The sequence below is a fragment of the Numenius arquata genome, unplaced genomic scaffold (assembly GCF_964106895.1).
Source record: "Numenius arquata unplaced genomic scaffold, bNumArq3.hap1.1 HAP1_SCAFFOLD_1548, whole genome shotgun sequence".
In the NCBI taxonomy this organism is placed as follows: domain Eukaryota; kingdom Metazoa; phylum Chordata; class Aves; order Charadriiformes; family Scolopacidae; genus Numenius; species Numenius arquata.
In genome coordinates this window covers 1-15,784 of record NW_027415284.1, presented here as the reverse complement: position 1 = coordinate 15,784, position 15,784 = coordinate 1, and the positions used below count along the sequence as shown (strand labels likewise).

Genomic DNA, 15,784 nt, shown 5'->3' with positions numbered 1-15,784 from the left:
GGTGCAGGTGGGGCTGGGGGGTCCAGGGGGTTCTCGGGGAGCTGTGGGGTGCAGGGAGTCCGGGGAGGTCCAAGGGGTCCAGGGGGCTCTGGTGGGGTGCGGGGTGTTGGGGGGAGCTGAGAATGCGAGGGGTGCAGAGGGTGCTGGGGGGTGCAGAAGGTGCTGGGGGTCTCTGGGGGTCCGGGGGGTGCAGAGGGTGCTGGGGATCTGGGGGGGTTCAGAGGGTCCGGGGGGGGTGCAGAGGGTTCTGGGGTCTCTGGGGGACTGGGGGGTGCAGAGGGTGCTGGGGGGTGCAGGGGGTGCTGGGGGTCTCTGGGGGTCCGGGGGGGGTGCAGAGGGTGATGGGGGGTCCGGGGGGGGGTGCAGAGGGTGCTGGGGTCTCTGGGGGACTGGGGGGTGCAGAAGGTGCTGGGGGTCTCTGGGGGGCTGCGGGGGTCCGGGGGGTGCCGGGGCACCGGGGGGGGGGGGGGGCTGCGGGAGGCGGCGGGGCTGGGGGAGGAGGTGTCCCCGTCCCTGTCCCCGAGTGTCCCACAGTGGCCAGTCCCCGCCATGGCCACGCCGTGGGGCGGTGACAGCCCCCAGGGACACCCCCACACCCCCCCTTCCCCACGGCCACACCACGGGTGGGTGACAGCGCCGGTGACAGTCCCCGTTGTCCCCAGGCCCCCCGGCGCTGTCCCCCCCCGGTGGCCCGGCCGCGGGCCCTGGTGACATCTCGGGGGGCTGCCAGCTGTGCCACAGCCCCCACCGGGGCCGGGCGGTGGCCAACGGCACGCTGGGGGCCAGCGTCACCCTGGGGTGCCCGGTGGCGGGGGGCCCCCCTGGGCCGGCTGCTGGCCGTGCACTGGCACTTCTGGGGTGTCCCCGGGGGGGCCGGCGTCCCCATCTGCAGCCAGAGCCGCGGCCGCCCCCGCTGCGGCCCACCCTACGGTGACCGTGCCACCCTGCTGGCCCCCCCCGACCCCCCGGGGGGGCTGTTGCTGGGGGGGGCTGCGGGAGAGGGACGCCGGCACCTACAGCTGCCTGTTGCTGGGCCAGGAGGACTGCGCCTGCGGGGACGTCACCCTGCGCCTGGGGGGTGAGCGGCTGGGGGGGGGGGGCCCTCACCCCAGCCTCGGGGGTCCGGGGGAGCCCCTCACCCTGCTATCGGGGCGGCGGGGGCTGGGGGACGTAGGAGTCCCTCACCCTGTCATTGGGGCTGGGGGGGGGGGGAGGGAGCCCCTCACCCCGGCGTTGGGACTGTGGGGGCTTTGGGGATGGGAGGGGGCAGCGGGAGCACCCCCCACCTCGCCCTCGGGGCTGCGGGGGCGGTGGGAGCCCCTCACCCTGGTGTCGGGGCTGTGGGGATGGGGTGGGCACCCCCTGAGGTCATTTCCCCCTCACCCCCCACAGGTGCCCCCTGCAGCCCCCCCTGCTCTGGAGCCCCCCCTGGCTCTGGAGCACCCCCCCGCGGCAGCTTCGGCCTTGGCTTCATCCTCCTCCTCCTCCTTGTGCTGCTGCTGGCCCGAGGGCTGTGACACGGGGAGTGCGTGTGCACACGATTGAGTGTGCACGTGTGTGAGTGTGCACGTGCGAGTGTGTATGTCCATGTGTGCGCGTGTGCCTGAGACATGTGCCTGTGCGTGTGCACACGTATGTGAGCCTGCACGCATTCACCAGTGTGTGTAAGCGTGCACAGGGGGTGCGCGTGCAGGGGGGTGCGTGTGCACATGTGTGTGTGCATGCGCACACTGGGGGGTGCACACGGGTGTGCACAAATGTGTCCCGTCCCCCTGTGATGGCATGTGGCTCCCAGGGCACACGCGTGTGCAGCACATGTGTCCCCTCCTCCACGTGTGCCACCCTCACGGTGGCACCAGGGGACAGCCCCGGCCTCCCTGGCCACCCCCTGGGGACTGACCCCCGCCCTGGGGGGCTCTGTCCCCCTGGGACTTGTGTCCCCCAGTGTCCCCCAGTGCCCCCCCAGTGCCCCTGTCCCTGCTGTCCCCAGTGTCTTTGTCCCCAGTAGTCCCAGTGTCTCCATGCCCCTGATGTCCCTGTCCCCCAGTGTCCCCCGTGTCCCCAATGTCCCCCGTGTCCCCAGCGCCCCTGTCCCTGTTGTCCTCAGTGCCCCCCAGTGCCCCTGTCCCCCATGTCCCCAAGTGTCCTTGTCCCCAGTAGCCCCAGTGTCCCCCTGCCCCTGATGTCCCTGTCCCCCCATGTCCCCAGTGTCCCCCACGTCTCCAGTATCCCAGTCCCTGCTGTCCCCAGTGTCTCCAGTGCCCCCAGTGTCCCCCATGTCCCCAGTGTCCTTGTCCCCAGTAGTCCCAGTGCCCCCCTGCCCCTGATGTCCCTGTCCCCCCATGTCCCCAGTGCCCCCCTCCCTGCTGTCCCCAGTGTCCCCTCCCCACCCAAGTGACCTCAGGGTCCCCACCCGTGACTGCCCCCCCGGCTGTCCCCCAGGTGCTGGTGCCCTGACAAGGGTCCCTGGCCGTGTCCCCCCACCCTGTGTCCCCCATGCCCCCCCCTCCTCCTCCTCCCCCCCCCCCCCCCGCAGTGTCACCCGGCGGGGACAAGCTTTCGCCGCGTCAGCAGGCGGGTGGTGGCAGCACCCAGAGCCTTCCCCGCATTGTGTCCCCGACAATGGCACTGCCACGTGCCCCCGCGACCCCCCCCATCCCGCCCCCCCCCTCCCCCGGGGCCCCTGTCCCCATCCCCGAGGGACAGAGGGGACAGAGGGACAGGCGGCCATGGGCCACCCGGCTGGCGGGCGCTGAAGGCAGGTGAGTGGCCGGGGGGGGGGGTCCCCGGGGCGGGGGGTGTCTGTCCCCCATGTCCCCACCCGCCTCCCAGAGGTGCCACCCCTGGGTCCCCCCCCCCGCGGTGTCCCCACGGTTGTCCCCAGTGTCCCCCAGCGACACCACCCACGGGTACCCCCCCCCGTGTCTCCTGGTGCTGCCACCCCCCGGGTACCCCCTTACCCCTGGAGATGTCCCCAACGTTGTCCCCAACGTCCCCTGGAGATGCCACCCCTGGGTACCCCCATGTCCCCCCGGAGTTGTCCCCAGTGTCCCCTGGCAATGCCAGACCCCCCCAGTACCCCCTACCCCTGAAGATGTCCCCATGATTGTCCCCAACATCCCCTGGAGGTTCCCCCCCCCCCCCCCCGATACCCCCATGTCCCCCAGAGATGTCCCCATGGTTGTCCCCAGCACCCCCTGGAGATGTCCCCACGGGGGTCCCCTGCGTCCCCTCGTGCTACCACCACCGCGTACCCCCACATCCCCCGGAGATGTCCCCATGGTTGTCCCCAGCACCCCCTGGAGATGCCACCCCCTGGTACCCCCTACCCCTGGAGACGTCCCCACCATCCCCTGGAGATGCCACCCCCATGTCCCCCACAGATGTCCCCACGCTTGTCCCCCGTGTCCCCCAGCGCAGGGGGATGCCGACGGGCGGGGGGCTGCTGTGCGGGGCCAGTGGCCTGGCCCTGCTCCTGGCCGCCACCGCCACCCACTTCTGGCTGCAGCGCCGGGCGCCCGGGGGCACCGCCAGCCTCGGGCTGTGGCACGTCTGCCTCGGGGGACACTGCCACCCCCAGCCCGGCACCCCTGGTAGGCACCGGGGAGACGAGTTGTGTCCGGTCTCTGCGGGTGGGGATGGGGGGGGTCACTGCTGCGCTGAGCTGTGTCTGGTCTCAGGGATGGGGGGGTCACTGCTGCGCTGAGCTGTGTCTGGTCTCTGCGGGTGGGGATGGGGGGGGTCACTGCTGTGCTGAGCTGTGTCTGGTCTCAGGGATGGGGGGGGTCACTGCTGCACTGAGCTGTGTCTGGTTTCTGCAGGAGGAGATGGGGGGTCACTGCTGTGCTGAGCTGTGTCTGGTCTCTACAGGGTGGAGGGGGGGTCATTGCTGTGCTGAGCTGTGTCCAGTCTCTGCAGGGTGAGGGGGGGGTGGTGTCACTGCTGCGCTGAGCTGTGTCCAGTCTCTGCAGGGGGTCACTGCTGCACTGAGCTCTGTCTGGTCTCTGCAATGTGAAGGGGGGAGGGGGGAGGTGGGTGTCACTGCTTCACTGAGCTGTGTCCAGTCTCTGCAGGGTGGGGACGGGGGTCACTGCTGCGCTGAGCTGTGTCTGCTCTCTGCGGGTGGGGCATGAGGGCAGCGTCCCATGTCCCCCAGTTGTCCCCAATGCCTGTCCCTGTGTCCCCCCCACCCCAGCCTTATGGGAGGCCACGCGGGTGCTGATGCTGCTCTCGGTGCTCACCGCCGCTGCTGGCCTCGCCCTGGGGCTCTCCGTTGTGGCCAGCGCTGCCCGGCGGGTGCGTGCCCGCGTGGCCGGCCTCACCCTGCTCCTGGCTGGTACGTGGGGATGGGTGGGAAGGGGGGGGTCGGGCTGGGGCACAGGGGCCTTGGAGACTGTCCTGGGGGGAGTCATTGCTGCACTGAGCTGTGTCCGGTCTCTGCAGGCTGAGCTGTTGCCGGTCACTGCTGCACTGAGCTGTGCCCGGTCTCTGCAGGCTGAGCTGTGCCGGTCACTGCTGCACTGAGCTGTGCCCGGTCTCTGCCTGCCCAGCTGGGGGTCACAGGCTGGGCCAGCCCCTGCCGCTGACCCGTGCCCTCTGCCCGCAGGTCTGCTGGCGCTGCTGGGGCTGGCGGTGTACACAGCCGGCACGCTGAGCCTCCTGGGGCCGGCCCGCACCGCCTGGCGCTTCTCCTGGTCCTACATCCTGGGCTGGGTCGCCGTCGTCCTCACCGCCTCGGCAGGTAACGGCACCCGTGGGGCCTGGTCACTGCTGCGCTGAGCTGTGCCCGGTCTCTGCAGGGCTGCGCTGGGCCCCATGGGTGGGGGGCAGCAGGGAGGGCCCCCCCCACAATGAGCCACTCCCACACCCCATGACCTCCTCTCTCCCCCCAGGGCTTTTCCACCTCTGTGCTGCCGCCAAGGACCCATCTCCGGAGAGCTCTGAAGTGCCGAGTGCCTGAGGGGCCCCGGGCACCTCGGGGGGGGCCCCCGCTCCCACCCTCCTCCTCGCAGGAGTCGGGAGGGGGCACCCCGGGATGGGGGGGGTCACTGCTGTGCTGAGTTGTACCCGGTCACTGCTGTGCTGAGTTGTGCCCGGTCTCTGCAGGGTTGCGCTCCCACTGCTCTCCCACCCCCTTGCCCCCCCCCGACTCTTGCTGTGCCAATAAACTGCCCTGCCCCCCTCCCCCCCCGCGGGCTGCCCTGTGGTGTCCAGTGGGATTTGGGGACCCCAAATTTGAGGGGGGATGTCGGTGCCAGCCCACAGCCCCCCCCGCCCTTCCTCTGCCCCAGGGTTTGGGCACAAACGGGGCTGTTTGGGGGGGTCTCACCCTGGGGGGGTCTGAGGGGCGGGGACTGGGGGGGACATGGGGGTTATTAATGGGAGACCACGGGGGACGGGGCGTGGACTGGGAGGGACTGGAATGGACTGGGAGTGAGACGAGGGTGTCACCGGGGGCCACCCACGGGTACCCCGGAGGTACGGGGGGGGGGTGTGTGTTACCGGGAGCCGCTGCCTGACGCGGGGCGGGGAGCGCCCGGGTGGGTCCCACCACTCCCCGGCGGTGACCGTCGCCCCTTTAAGGCCGCGCCCTCGGCCCCGCCCCTGCCCTTACCTGCCGGACCGGTCCGCCCCGCCCGGCCCCGCCCTGCCGGCCCCACCCGCTCAGGCCCCGCCCACGGCGGCCCCGCCCCCGCTCCCCCCCCCCCCCCCCCCTCCGCCTTCCCCCCCCCTTCCGTCCCGTCCCGGCTCGGAGCGGCTCCGCACCGGCCCCTCCGCCGCCATCGGCCCGGAGCCGCCCCGGTACGGCCCGGAGCAGCCCGGAGCGGCCCCGCACGGCTCGGCGAGGCTCGGCCCGGTCCGGTCCCTCCCCCGGTTCCGCCCGGTTGGTCCCGGTGCAGCCCGGTTCGGCACGGATGGTGCTGGCCGGGGACCGAGCAGCGCCGTGAGCCCGCAGGTGTCCGCATGGCCCCCCGCGGGATGCGGCCCGGGACCCCCTTCCTCCTCTTCCTCCTCCTCCTCCTCCTCCTCCTCCTCCTCGCCGCCACCGGTAAGGCACGACCGGCACCGGAGACGACGCGGGGGGGGCGACGGGACGGGACGGGACGGGACGGGACGGGACCCCGGGGGGCGGAACCGGCACCGGCAGCACCGGTTGCTCCGGGTTGGGACACGGGGTCGAGGGGCGCGGGCGGGGGGGGGGGGGTCACCGGCAGCTCGGGGGGTGGGGGGGGAAACCGTCTCCGGGGGTACCGGCTGCCCTGGGGCTGCGGGACCGGGAGGGGACGGCGGGGGGCGGGGGGCACACGCGTGTGCGCACGGGGAGGGGGGGTGTGTGTGTGTTTGGGTGTGTGTACGTGTGAGCGCTCGCGTGTGCACCTGTGTCTGCGTGTGTCCGTGTGTCCCGCGTCCGTGTGTCGCGTGTCCCCGGTGGAGCCGGGTGGGCTCCGCGCAGGGCGGGGGGGGATTGAGGGGGGGAGGGTCGCGCCGTGCCGAGGGCTGCGCCGCGGGGGCTGCACACGCGTGTGCGCGCACACCTGCGCGTGTCCGTGTGCGCGCACCTGCGCCTTCCCTGCCCCCCCCCGCCCCCCCGAAACCCCAGCGGGGGCACGGGGCTGGGGGGGGGGGCGGGTCCCTCTGGGGACACAGCGTGGGAACGGGGCACACTCGGCGGCGGGGGGGTCCCTGCCCCCTCCCCAGCGTCTCCCCCACGCTTCGGGGGGGGGCCACACACACACCCCCTTCGCGATGGGTGCTGCACCCAAGGGCGCTGCAGAGCGGGGGGTGGGTCCCTGCCCCCCCTCCCGCCGTGCCTCAGTTTCCCCACTGGCGGAGCACCCGTGGGAACGGTCTGGGCGCCGCGGGGGGGTGACGTCACCGCAGGGGGTGCTGACCCCCCCCCGTGACTCACGGCCCGGAGAGGGGTCGTGCTGCGAGTAGGGGGCGGCCCGGCCGCTGCCGCCACCCCCCGCCCCCCAGCCGGGGGCACGGAGCCCGTCACCGGGGCGCCAGGCCTGCGGGACCCCCCCGGGGCGGGTGGGAGCTGCCGCGGCGCCCAAGGGTGTCTGGGGTGGAGGGGGGAAGTCTGCGTGTGCACACGCGTGTGCATGGGGCGTGTGTGATCGCACACGCGTGTGGACACTTCACGAGAGGGGGGGGCGGTCCGTGTGTGTCTGTGGGGGGGTCCCCACGCGTGTGCGTGTCCCCAAGGGGCACAAACACTCACGCGTGTTCCCCCCCGCCCGGGGCTCATTACCATTAGATCCCCCACCTCGGGACCCCCCTCTCGCCCCCTGTGACCCCCTTCTCCCAGCCCCCCATCCCCCCCCCCCCCTCCGCATCATCTCCCCCCCCTCCCCGCCCGGTCCCGCATCCCGCCCCGGTCCCGGCCGGGGCGTGGGGGCCGCGGGATCCGGTCGAGCCGGTTCCCGGCTCCGTTCCCACGCGCTCGGCCCCGCTGGGTGGGGACGCCCCGCGGCGGGGGCCGCCCGCCAGCCCCGACGGCACCCGGCACCGGCACCCCCCCCCGCCACCACCACCCCCCCACCCCGACCCCCGGGAACCCCCCACGAGAACACCCCGCGACCACCCCACCGCCCCCCCGCGGCCACGCCGGGGGAAACTGAGGCAGGGCCGGGGCCGTGGGGCAGCGGGGCCGTGACTCACGCCACGGGCAGCGCCGCAATTATTTAATTAATCCGGCGACTAATCGGGGGGTAATTAGGCCGGGCCCGGCGAGCGGTGCGGCGGGGGGCTCTCGGGGAGCCCCCGGGGGCCGGCGGGGGCGGCCGCCCTCCGCAAGCCACGGCAGGGCCCGGCATGTGCCACGGCCGGTTGGGCTGGCCGTGCCGGCCCGGCCGCTTCCCCCGGCGTCGTCGAGCGGCTGGGCGGGCCCCTGCCACGCCCCGACACCCGCCGGCCTCGCACGCGCGGCGGCCGGGCACACGGGAGCGCGCACGAGCGTGCAAGAGCGCCCACAGGTGTGCACGAGTGTGCCCGAGAGTCCACGAGTGTGCTCCAGCTCACGTGAGCACGGGGGCGACACAACACGTGGCTGCCCATGTGTGAGGGTGCCCAAGTGTGCGTGAGCACGCACAGGTGTGCACAAGTGTCTGCAAGCGTGCCCCAGCATGTCGGAGTGTGCCTGCGCGCGTGTGAGCATGCCCAAGTGTGCACGAGTGTGTCTGTGCCAGCGTAAGGACGCCCAAACGTACATGAGCGTGTACAAGTGTGAGGAAGCATGTCCAAGTGTGCAGGAGTGTGCACAGTGGTGTCCAGGGATGTGCAAGTGTGCCCAAGCATGGTGAGCATGTGTGAGCGCACCCAAGCATGCATGAGTGTGCATGATTATGTGTGAGCATGTCCAAGCACACAAGTGTGTCCAGGGGTGCACAAGCATGCATAAGCATGTACATGTGTGCTTGATCATGCTGGAGTGTGCCCAAGTGTGCATGTGTGTGCAAGTATTTGCACATCCACATGTGCACAAGTGTGCCCAACCATGCCCAAGCATGTTCAAGTGTGCATGAACATGCTGAAGTGTGTGTGCACGTGTGTGAGCAAATCCTAGCACATGTGAGCGTGCGGAAGCTTGCCTGAGTGATCATGAGCGTGTGCGAGTGTGTCCAAGTGTGCATGCATGTATGTGAGTGCACCCAAACATGCATGGGCATGCGCAATCACACGTGTGCCCAAGCATGTCAAAGTGTGCACAAGCGTGTCCAAGTGTTCTTGCACGTACGTGAGTGCTAGTACAAATGTGTGCAGGCACAATGTGCCCAAGCGTGCAGGAGTGTGCACAAGTGTGCAGAAGTGTTCCTGCACATACGTGAGTGCCAGCATGTGCGTGTGCAAGCATGAGTGTGCCCAAGTGTATGTAAGTGTGCCTGAAGAACTGCATGGACAGGTGTGAGCACAAGTGTGCCCAAGCACGCTGGAGTGTGCACAAGTGTTCTTGCACATATATGAGAGCCAGCATGAGTGTGTGCAGGCACGAGTGTGCCCACGTGTGCCTGCATGTATGTGAGCATACCCAAGCATGCACAGGTGTGTGCAAGAACAAGTGTGTGGGAGCATGCCCAAGTGTTCTTGCACACGCGTGAGAGCCGTCACAAGTGTGTGTGGGCACAGTGTGCCCGAGCGTGCGGGGAAGCACCGTGTGAGTGTGCTGTGAGTGTGTGGTGCCACCCCCGGGTGCCTGGTGCCATGGGTGCCCGGTGCCCAGTGCCACCACCGGTGCCGTGGTGTGGGTGCCTGGTGCCATCTGTGCCCGGTGCCATTGGTTGGGTGCCATGGTGCGGGTGCCATTGTGCAGGTACTTGGTGCCATGGGTCAGATGCCATGGGTCAGCTGCCCAGTGCCAAAGTGTGGGTGCCACGGGTCTGGTGCCCAGTGCCACGGTGTGGGTGCCATTCGTCAGGTGCCCAGTGCCATGGGTCGGGTGCCCGGTGCCACGGTGTGGGTGCCCGGTGCCATGGTGTGGGTGCCACAGGTCGGGTGCCCAGTGCCCAGTGCCATGGTGTGGGTGCCATGGGTGCCACGGTGTGGGTGCAATGGGTCAGGTGCCGGTGCCCGGTGCCACGGTGTGGGTGCCACGGGTCATGTGCCCGGTGCCACGGTGTGTGTGCCCGCAGGTGCCATGGCAGGTGTGGTGGAGATGGAGCGCAGCGTGACGGCGGTGCTGGGCCAGGACGTGGTGCTGCCCTGCCGGTACCGGGCGCAGGAGCGGGAGCAGGTGGAGCAGGTGACGTGGCTGAAGCGGGGCCCGGGCGGGCGCAGCGCCGAGGTGGCCGTGCTCCACCGGCAGCACGGGCAGCACGTGCAGGAGCCCTACGCCGGGCGGGTGCTGCGGCGGGCGGACGGGGCGCTGGAGGACGGGGCCATCGTCCTGCGGAACGCCGTGCAGGGGGACGAGGGCGACTACGAGTGTCACCTCATCACCTTCCCCATGGGCAGCTTCGAGGGGCACCTCACCCTCAAGGTGCTGGGTGAGTGCCCGGGCACGGGGCGGTGGCCATGGGGCAATGGGGCGGTGGCCGTGGGGATGGGGTGGTGGGCATGGGGCAATGGGACACGGCTGTGGGGTGATGGCCACAGGGTTATGGACAATGGGCCATGGGGATGGGGTGGTGGCTATGGGGCAATGGGATGTGGCTATGGGGCAAAGGCCATGGGGTGGTGGGCAATGGGCCATGGGGATGAGGTGGTGGGCATGGGGCAGTGGGACATGGCTGTGGGGTGGTGGGCAATGGGCCATGGGGATGAGGTGGTGGGCGTGGGGCAGTGGGACATGGCCGTGGGGTAGTGGGCATGGGGTGATGGGATGATGGCCATGGGGTGGTGGGCACAGGAGAGTGGGCAACAGGCCATGAGGATGGGATGGTGGGCATAGGAAGATGGGCGTGGGGTAATGGGGTGGTGGGTGTGGGGTGATGGAGTGGTGGGCACGGGGCAGTGGTCATGGGGTAGCGGGCACAGGGGAGTGGGCGGGGGGCCATGGGGATGGGCTGGTGGGCATAGGGTGATGGGCATGGGACAGTGGGCTGGTGGGCATAGGGTGATGGGCATGGGACAGTGGGGTAGTGGCCAAGGGGTGATGAGGATGGGGCAATGGGGCAGTGGGCCTGGGATGGTGGGCAATGGGCATGAGGTGATGGACTGGTGGGCACACGGCAGTGGGCCGGGGTGATGAGGTGGTGGGCAATGGGTGAAGGGCAGTGGGCAAGTGGTGGTGGGTGATGGGCATGGGATAAGGGGCACGGGGCAACGGCGATGGGGCAGTGGGGAATGAGCCCTGGGGACAGGCGGGTCTGGGGGGGCACCGGTGCAGCAGAGCCTGGCAGTGGGTGCCGGCAGGGGTCTGACACCGGTGCCCACCCTCCACCCCAGTGCCGCCGCTGCCCATCTTGAACCCGGGGCCGCCGCTGGAGGAGGGCCAGGGCCGGACGCTGGCAGCCTCCTGCACGGCGGAGGGCAGCCCGGTGCCCTCGGTGCGCTGGGAGACGGAGGTGCGGGGCACCAACGCCACCCGCCGCTCGGCGCACGCCCGCTCTGCCTCCGTCACCAGCGAGTTCTTCCTGGTGCCCGGGCGCAGCATGAACGGCAAGAGCCTGACCTGCGTGGTGGCCCACCCCGGCCTGAGCCACGAGAAGAGGATCACCCACCTCCTCAGCGTCGCCTGTGCGGCACCGGGGCATGGGGGGAACTGGGGGGGGGGGGGGGGGGGGGGCATGGGAGGGAAGGGGGGTGTTGGGGGCATGGGGGGTGTTGGGGTCATGGAGGGCATTAGGGACATGGAAGGCACTAGGGGCACAGGGGGGAAGGGGGGCGTTGAGGACATGGAGGACACGGGGAACATTGGGGACATGGAGGGCACTGGGGGCATGAGGAGCATGGAGGGCATTGGGGACATGGGGGACATGGAAGACATTGAGGGTCATGGGAGACATGGGGGCATGGAGGACATGGGAAGCATGGAAGATGTTGGGGACATGGGGGGCATGGGGGGTGTTGAGGACATGGAAGACATTTAGGACATGGGGGCATGGAAGGCATTGAGGGACATGGAGGACATGGCGGGCATGGAGGACATGGGGAGCATGGAAGATGTTGGGGACATGGGGGACTTAGGGGACATGGGAGGCATGGAGGGTGTTGAGGGCAAGGAGGACATTTGGGACATGGGGGCATGGAAGGTGTTGAGGGACATGGAGGAGATAAGGGACTTCGGGGACATGGAGGGCATGAGGGACACTGAGGGACATGGAGGATGTTGGGGACGTTGGGGCCATGGAGGGACATGGAAGATGTTGGGGGACATTGGGGACGTCAAGGGTCACAGAAGGCATTGGGGACATGAAGAGCATGGGGGGCGTTGGGAAGGTGGAGGGTGTTGGGGACACAGGGACATGGGGGACGTTGGGGACGAGGAGGACAGGGCACTGGGGATGGAGGGGACATGGAGGGCTCTGGTGGCACGGGGGAGATGAGGGGCAGAGGGGACACACGGGGGGGGGGAGCCCAGCAGGACCACGGGGACTGTCCCTGAGTGTCCCCTGTCCCCAGACCTGTCGGACGCCTCGGTGCTGGGGCACACGGAGGAGTGGCAGGAGGGCATGGAGGGGGCCACCCTGACCTGCCTGGGGGACGGCAACCCGCCCCCCTCCTACAACTGGACGCGGTGAGGACACCGGCCCCGGCCCCACCGTCCCCCCCTGCGCGTGCCGGTGGCCCTGCCACCTCCTCCCTGCTCACGCCAATGTCCCTGCCGTGTCCCCACCGTGTCCCCGCTGTGTCCCCCCCCCCAGCCCGTGCCGGTGGCCCTGTCTTGTTCCTGTGTCCCCCCACCATGTCCCTGCCGTGTCCCCCCTGCCTGTGCCCATGTCCCTGCCATGTCCCCTGTACCCGCTGTGTCCCCACCATGTCCCTTGTTCCTGCCGTGTCCCCCAGCCTGTCCGGGTGTCCCTCCCGTGTCCCTCCCGTGTCCCTCCCATGTCCCCTGCCTGTGCCCATGTCCCTGCCATGTCCCATGTCTCTGCCATGTCCTCTCTGCCTGTGCCCATGTCCCTGCCGTGTCCCATGTCTCTGCCATGTCCTCTCTGCCTGTGCCCGTGTCCCCTGTCTCCCCACCGTGTCCCCACCATGTCCCCTGTCCCTGCCATGCCACCCAGCCTGTGCCGGTGTCCCTGCCTGTGCCCGTGTCCCTCCCGTGTCCCTCCCATGTCCCTCCCATGTCCCCACCACGTCCCCTGCCTGTGCCTGTGTCCCTCCCATGTCCCCTTCCTGTGCCCAAGTTGTGGCCGTGTCCCCTGTCCCTGCTGTGTCCCCACCATGTTCCGACCATGTCCCGTGTCCCTGCCATGTCCTCCCTGCCTGTGCCCATGTCCTGCCCATGTCCCGTGTCTCTGCTCTGTCCCCACCATGTCCCCTGCCGTGTCCTCTCTGCCTGTGCCCGTGTCCCTCGTGTCCCCACCATGTCCTGTGTCCCTGCCATGTCCCTCGTGTCCCCGCCGTGTCCCCTGTCCCTGCCATGTCCCCCAGCCCGTGCCAGTGTCCCTGCCTGTGCCCAAGTTGTGGCCGTGTCCCCATGTCCCTGCCGTGTCCCCAATGTCCCCACCGTGTCCCTGCCGTGCCCCCCAGCCCGTCCCACTCCCCCCCCCCCCCCCCCCCGGTGCCCGCCTGCCGCGTCCTGGCCCCCCCGTGTCCCTGCCCGGGCGTGCCCGTGCCGCGGCGGCGAGCATGGCAAGCGATGCCGTGCCCGGGCAAGCCCGGCCGGGGCCGGGGCAGGGCGTCAGCCGTGGGAACCGGCAACCCCGGCCTTTGATGGTGGCGCCGCGGGCCCGGGGGCTGACGGTTGCCCCCCCCGCCCCCCCCATCACCCCCCCGCAGGCTGGAGGCTCCGCTGCCCGACGGGGTGCGGGTGAAGGGGGACACCCTGGTCTTCCAGCGGCCCCTCGCCGCCGCCGACGCCGGGCACTACGTCTGCCGCGTCTCCAACCGGGTGGCCACCAAGGAGGCGCGGGCCAACGTCAGCGTCAGGAGCCGGGCGGCAGGTGGGTGCCAAGGGAGGGGGGGACGGGCACTCCACGGTCCCCACACACCCCCCGAGGGGGCTGGGGTGGTGGTCCCGGGTGGGTGGTGGTGGGGGGGGGGGGGGCAGAGCCATTCTGTGCTGCTTGTGCCTGTCTGTCTGTCCGTCCACGGGTCTTCTCCCTCTGCCCGACCTTCCTCTCCCTCCCCATCCTCTCCCAGGCACCCATCCATCTGTCCGTCTGTGTGTCCCCCCCCCCCCCCCCAAACTCTCTCTACATCCGTCCATTCACCCGTCCTCCCCCACATGCTCTTTTCTGTCTCTTCACCTGTTTGTCCGTCTGTCTGTCCACCCACCCGTCCATCCATCTGTCCTCCTGTCTGTCCATCCGTCCACACCCCCCTCCCCATGTACCACCCACCCACTCCCATCCACCCCACTCTGCCCATCCACCTCCCCCTCTGTCTCTTCATCCATCCCCCCCCCCCGTGTCCATCTGTCTGTCCATCCATCCCCCTTTCACTTCTCACTATCCGTGTGCCCCAGCCGTCCACCCGTCTGTCCCTTCATCCACCCGTCTGTTTGCTTGCCTGTCTACTCATCCATCTACTCATCCATCCACCCACTCATCCACTCATCCATCCACTCATCCACCCACCCACTCATCCATCTATTCATCCATCCACTCATCTGTCTACGCATCTCTTCATCTGTCTACTCACCCATCTGTCCATATGTCCTTCCTTCATCCATCCTCCTGCTGCCCCTTTCTGTCCATCCATCTCTCCACCTGTTGTTCATCTAACCACCCTTCCGTCCATCAACCCATCCATCTGTGGGTGCATCCATCCATGGACCCATCCATCCATCAACCCACCCATCCATCCATGGACTCATCCACCCATCTGTCCATGGATCCATCCATCCTTCCATATATTCACGCATCCACCCACCCACCCATCCATGTATTCGTCTGTCCATCCACCCACCCAATTTCCCCCCCCATCTTCTCCTCCCCCTCACCCCACACCCCACCCACCCCACGGGTGTCCCCGCAGACAACGAGGTGCGCAAGGTGACCTGGTCTCCGCCTCGGTGGTGGTGGTGGGTGTCATCGCTGCCGTCCTGCTCTGCGTCCTCGTCGTCGTGGTCGTCGTCATGACCCTCTACCACAAGCGCAAGACCAAGCGCATCTCCGAGAAGTAGTAAGAGATGGGGAGAGGGCTGGGGGGCAGCGGGGGGCCATGGGGGCCGTGGGGGGGGGCCCATGCTGAGCCCATTCCCCCATGTCCCCAGTGAGGAGGAGCTGACGCTCACCCGGGAGAACTCCATCTCCGCCGCCTGCACTCCAGCCACAGCACTGGACACACGCACACAGGTGGGGGGCAGCGGGGGGCTGGGGTGGGGGGTCTTGGGGTGCCCAAGGGTGTGGTGGGTGTTGGGTACTCAAGGGGATGGGTATTAGGGTGCCTGGGTGGTGGGGTGCCAAGGGAAGGGGGTCTTGAGGTATCCTGGATGATGGGTGGTGGGGTGTCCAAGGGTGATGGGTGGTGGGATGGCCAAGGAGATGGGTGTTGGGGTACTCAAGGTGATGGGTATCGGGGTGTCTGGGCTGACGGGTGTTGGGGTACCCAAGGAAGTTGGTCTTGGAGCACCCTCGGTGATGGGTGTTGGGGTGACTGGGGTGATGAGTGCTGGGATGCCCGAGGAGATGGGTCTTGGGGTACCCTGGGTGATGTGAGTGGGGATGGCACGAGTGTTGGGGGGGCAAGGAAGGGGATCTTGGGGTACTCAAGGTGGTGGGTGTTGGGGTGCCCAAGGAAGTAGGTCTTGGGGTACCCTGAGTGATGGGTGTTGAGGTGATGGGTGCTGGGATGCCCAAGGTGATGGGTCCTGGGGGACCCAGGTTGATGGGTATTGGGGTTCCCGGGGTGCCGGGTTTGGGGGTGCTGAAGGAGTGGGGTCCCCGTGGGGCTGGGCCGTGGGGTGCCAGCTCTGATGGGGCTGCTCCAGCTGGAGGAGACGCTGCAGCTGCGCACGGAGAGCCGTCAGGGCAGCCTGCGCGGGGACAGCCTGCGCGGGGACAGCCTGCGCGGCACCAGCATCTGCTCCGCCATGGTGAGAGCTGGGGGGGGGCACAGAGGGGGGGGGAGGGCACAGGGGGGGGCGGGGGGACCCGGCTCAGCCCCACACCTGCCCCCAGCCCTGGGCTGCGGGTGACGGAGCGTGTCCTCCACCACATGGGACTGTGGTTTG

The 15,784-nt window shown here is 69.4% G+C and overlaps 2 protein-coding genes across 2 annotated transcripts; both read left to right on the top strand.

The window, feature by feature from the left end:
• Nucleotides 1–3,424: 3,424 nt before the first annotated feature.
• On the top strand, nt 3,425–5,184 carry LOC141478566 (lens fiber membrane intrinsic protein-like). The gene is made up of 4 exons (XM_074167603.1): nt 3,425–3,593; nt 4,196–4,336; nt 4,607–4,741; nt 4,893–5,184. Exons 1-4 carry the CDS (start codon nt 3,425–3,427, stop codon nt 4,958–4,960), a joined length of 513 nt encoding a protein of 170 aa, XP_074023704.1. The 3' UTR covers nt 4,961–5,184.
• Nucleotides 5,185–5,964: 780 nt separating this feature from the next.
• On the top strand, nt 5,965–15,646 carry LOC141478565 (nectin-4-like; the record flags this gene model as incomplete). The annotated part of the gene is given in 11 exon segments (XM_074167602.1): nt 5,965–6,049; nt 9,633–9,986; nt 10,888–11,178; nt 12,064–12,178; nt 13,387–13,550; nt 14,587–14,601; nt 14,604–14,733; nt 14,825–14,861; nt 14,864–14,890; nt 14,892–14,906; nt 15,542–15,646. Coding segments are annotated over 11 exon segments (1,338 nt in total), but the record flags the coding sequence as incomplete, so codon positions are not given.
• Nucleotides 15,647–15,784: the final 138 nt, after the last annotated feature.

Bases quoted from the DNA above. Each gene is read 5' to 3' on its own strand.
- LOC141478566 (XM_074167603.1), top strand. From the start codon at position 3,425: ATGCCGACGGGCGGGGGGCTGCTGTGCGGGGCCAGTGGCCTGGCCCTG. The intron at 3,594-4,195 runs GTAGGCACCGGG...CCCCCACCCCAG, and splicing joins CCCCCAGCCCGGCACCCCTG to CCTTATGGGAGGCCACGCGG. The intron at 4,742-4,892 runs GTAACGGCACCC...CTCTCCCCCCAG, and splicing joins CGTCCTCACCGCCTCGGCAG to GGCTTTTCCACCTCTGTGCT.